This window comes from Macrobrachium nipponense, chromosome 7 (genome assembly GCF_015104395.2).
Source record: "Macrobrachium nipponense isolate FS-2020 chromosome 7, ASM1510439v2, whole genome shotgun sequence".
Classification (NCBI taxonomy): domain Eukaryota; kingdom Metazoa; phylum Arthropoda; class Malacostraca; order Decapoda; family Palaemonidae; genus Macrobrachium; species Macrobrachium nipponense.
This window is the reverse complement of record NC_061109.1, coordinates 112,082,301-112,084,800: the sequence shown is the minus strand read 5'-3', so window position 1 is coordinate 112,084,800 and position 2,500 is coordinate 112,082,301. Positions and strand designations below refer to the sequence as shown.

General features: G+C 35.8%; 1 protein-coding gene across 1 annotated transcript in view; it reads left to right on the top strand.

Moving 5' to 3' along the window:
* Positions 1 to 1,223: 1,223 nt before the first annotated feature.
* LOC135217674 (vitamin K-dependent gamma-carboxylase-like) overlaps positions 1,224 to 2,500 on the top strand; it is a 37,162-nt gene continuing 35,885 nt past the window's right edge. The window contains 3 exon segments of the mRNA XM_064253643.1: positions 1,224 to 1,349; positions 1,447 to 1,635; positions 2,308 to 2,446. Of these exon segments, the coding sequence (XP_064109713.1) occupies positions 1,224 to 1,349; positions 1,447 to 1,635; positions 2,308 to 2,446 (454 nt within the window).

Below are 2,500 nucleotides of genomic sequence, written 5' to 3'. Positions count from 1 at the left end.
TTCTTCTACTATTTCTTGGTTCCTCTTTTCTTTCTTATTCTTTTTCTTCTAATATTTCTTGGTGCCTCTTTCCTTTCTTATTCGTTTTCTTCTACTATTTCTTGGTGCCTCTTTCCCTTCTTATTCGTTTTCTTCTACTATTTCTTGGTGCCTCTTTCCTTTCTTATTCGTTTTCTTCTACTATTTCTTGGTGCCTCTTTCCCTTCTTATTCGTTTTCTTTTAATATTTCTTGGTACCTCTTTCCTTTCTTATTCATTTTCTTCCACTATTTTTTGGTGCCCTTCCTTCTATTTCGGTTTCAGTTTAATATTTCTTGGTGCCTTCCCTTTCTTATTCGTGTCTTCTTCTACTATTTGGTGCTCTTTTCTTCTTTCTTTTTCTTCTACTATTTCTTGGTTCCTCTTTCTTTCTTATTTCTTTCGTCAATAATTTTTTGGTGCCATCTTTCCTTTCTTATTCGTTTTCTCTAATTTCTTGGTGCTTCTTGGTCTCTTTCTTTCTTTCTATTTTCTTTCTAATATGTTCCTTGGTGCCCCTCTTTCCTTATCTTATTCGTCTTTCTTTTCTTACTACTATTTCTTGGTTGGGGCCTCTTTCCCTTTTCTTATTATTGCGGTTTTGCCTTCCATTTTACTATTTCTTGGTGACTCTTTCCTTTCTTACTTGTTTTCTTCTACCTATTTTTGGTTGGGCCTCTTTCCCTTCTTATTCGTTTTCTTTTTAATATTTCTTGGCTAACCATCTTTTCCTTTCTTATGTCATTGTTTCTTCCACTATTTTTTTGCGGTGACCGTCTTTCCCTATTCTGTTATTCGGTTTTCTTTATTTAATAGTTTTCTTGGTGCCTCTTTCCTTTATTCGTTTTCTTCTGAAATTTCTTGGTGCCTCTCTCCTTTTATTTATTTTCCTCTAATGTTTCTTGGTGCTGTTTTCTTTTGTATGGCTAATAAACTAAGCCAGCCTAGACAGGTTAAGAACGGAGGTAGGCCCATAACAGCCAATATAAGTTAAGGAAAAAAATCATAATCACTATTTCATTCCTTTGGTTTGGTGACTGTCTTGATCATTCCATAGCCTTTTAGACCCCGGTCTTGAAGTGATCTGGTGTGAGCTTCGTGGATTATACCATAATTGTGTGATGGTATTCAGTTTTGTATGTAGCTTTAGCGATTTTTTTTTTATGACTGCTTCCTAAACAGATTACGCAACTTTGTATTTCCAGATGGAGAAAGAAGACGCTATAACTGATGATGGTATTGTTCCGGCGTCATCAAGGGAGAACCCTAAGCATGATCAGAAGAATATGGATTCTGGGAGTTGCCAGCCGATTCCAGTTGCAGAAAACATCGTAAAAACGTAAGATTGACTTTACTAAACTCTCGTAATTTGGTTTTCTAAATTACAGTCATGCAGGATTTTGCTATATACTCTATGTTATTGTTTAGTTTAAATGTGGTTGGAATATAAATGAAGAAGGGAACATATCCCACTATAGACGTGGGATGAGAGATCGTGAAGAAAAGTTACAGGGACTTGTGGGTGGGTTTAAAAGTGGTAAAGGTAAAATTTTGAAAATTAGTGAAAAAATGGAGCCCCGAGCTATGTGCGGAATTAAATGTCAAGGTAATGGCTTGGTAAAGTCAATATAATACAGGTCATAGATTCATGGAATTCAGGAAAGGACAGGATAAGACGTCCGGAAGTGTTAGAGGAAAACTTGGAAGACAGCAAACTGTTCAACTGTGGGTATTTGAAAAGAAGTGGTTAACGAATCTGGCTTCCAATAAGGAGTGAAATGGTAAAATGTAAATGTGAAAAGATACCACGCCAAAATTGTCAGACAAGAAAAGTTTGCGCAAAGTATACTGAAGTGTTTTCGTCGTGTTCAGACAATGTCAAATGAAGTAACAACTGATAGGTCTCACGACGATGGTAAGAACTGCCTCTGAGCTCTTGGCTTCTGAATGCCCGAGCAGTTCCTGATAAAGTGGACATAGGAGATTATTTTAAAGTCATTTTAGCGAGGACCAGCATCTTATTAAAAGTAGATAAAGATTTCATTGATGATCGTAATCAGCATTGTTTTAAGAAAGATTGACATTTATTCTTCAATTGGAATTGTTTGAGTGATCACAGCATAACTCGGACGATAATAAAAGTTTGGAAATTAGAACTGACTCAAGCTTATTATTTTTTATGGAGATAAAGAAAGTGTTATAGAGTAATTCGTATGAAAGCTCATGAGATATTTTCGTGACTCAGATTTAAGAATTTGGAATCCATTATAGGTGAGTTTTCTTTTTCAGGTGAAATATAAATGGCCTTCATGGGTTAGTGAGATTTTAGGATTTCAGCTTGACCAGCTACTGACCTGGGATGACCTCACCCGTCTCCTTTACCGACCATGTGACCCAGCTTCTCTTGCTGCAACGAGAATCATGTTTGGTAAGAAAAATAATGTTTGATTTTTTTTTTCATTGAATCTAACTGTTGGTAGAA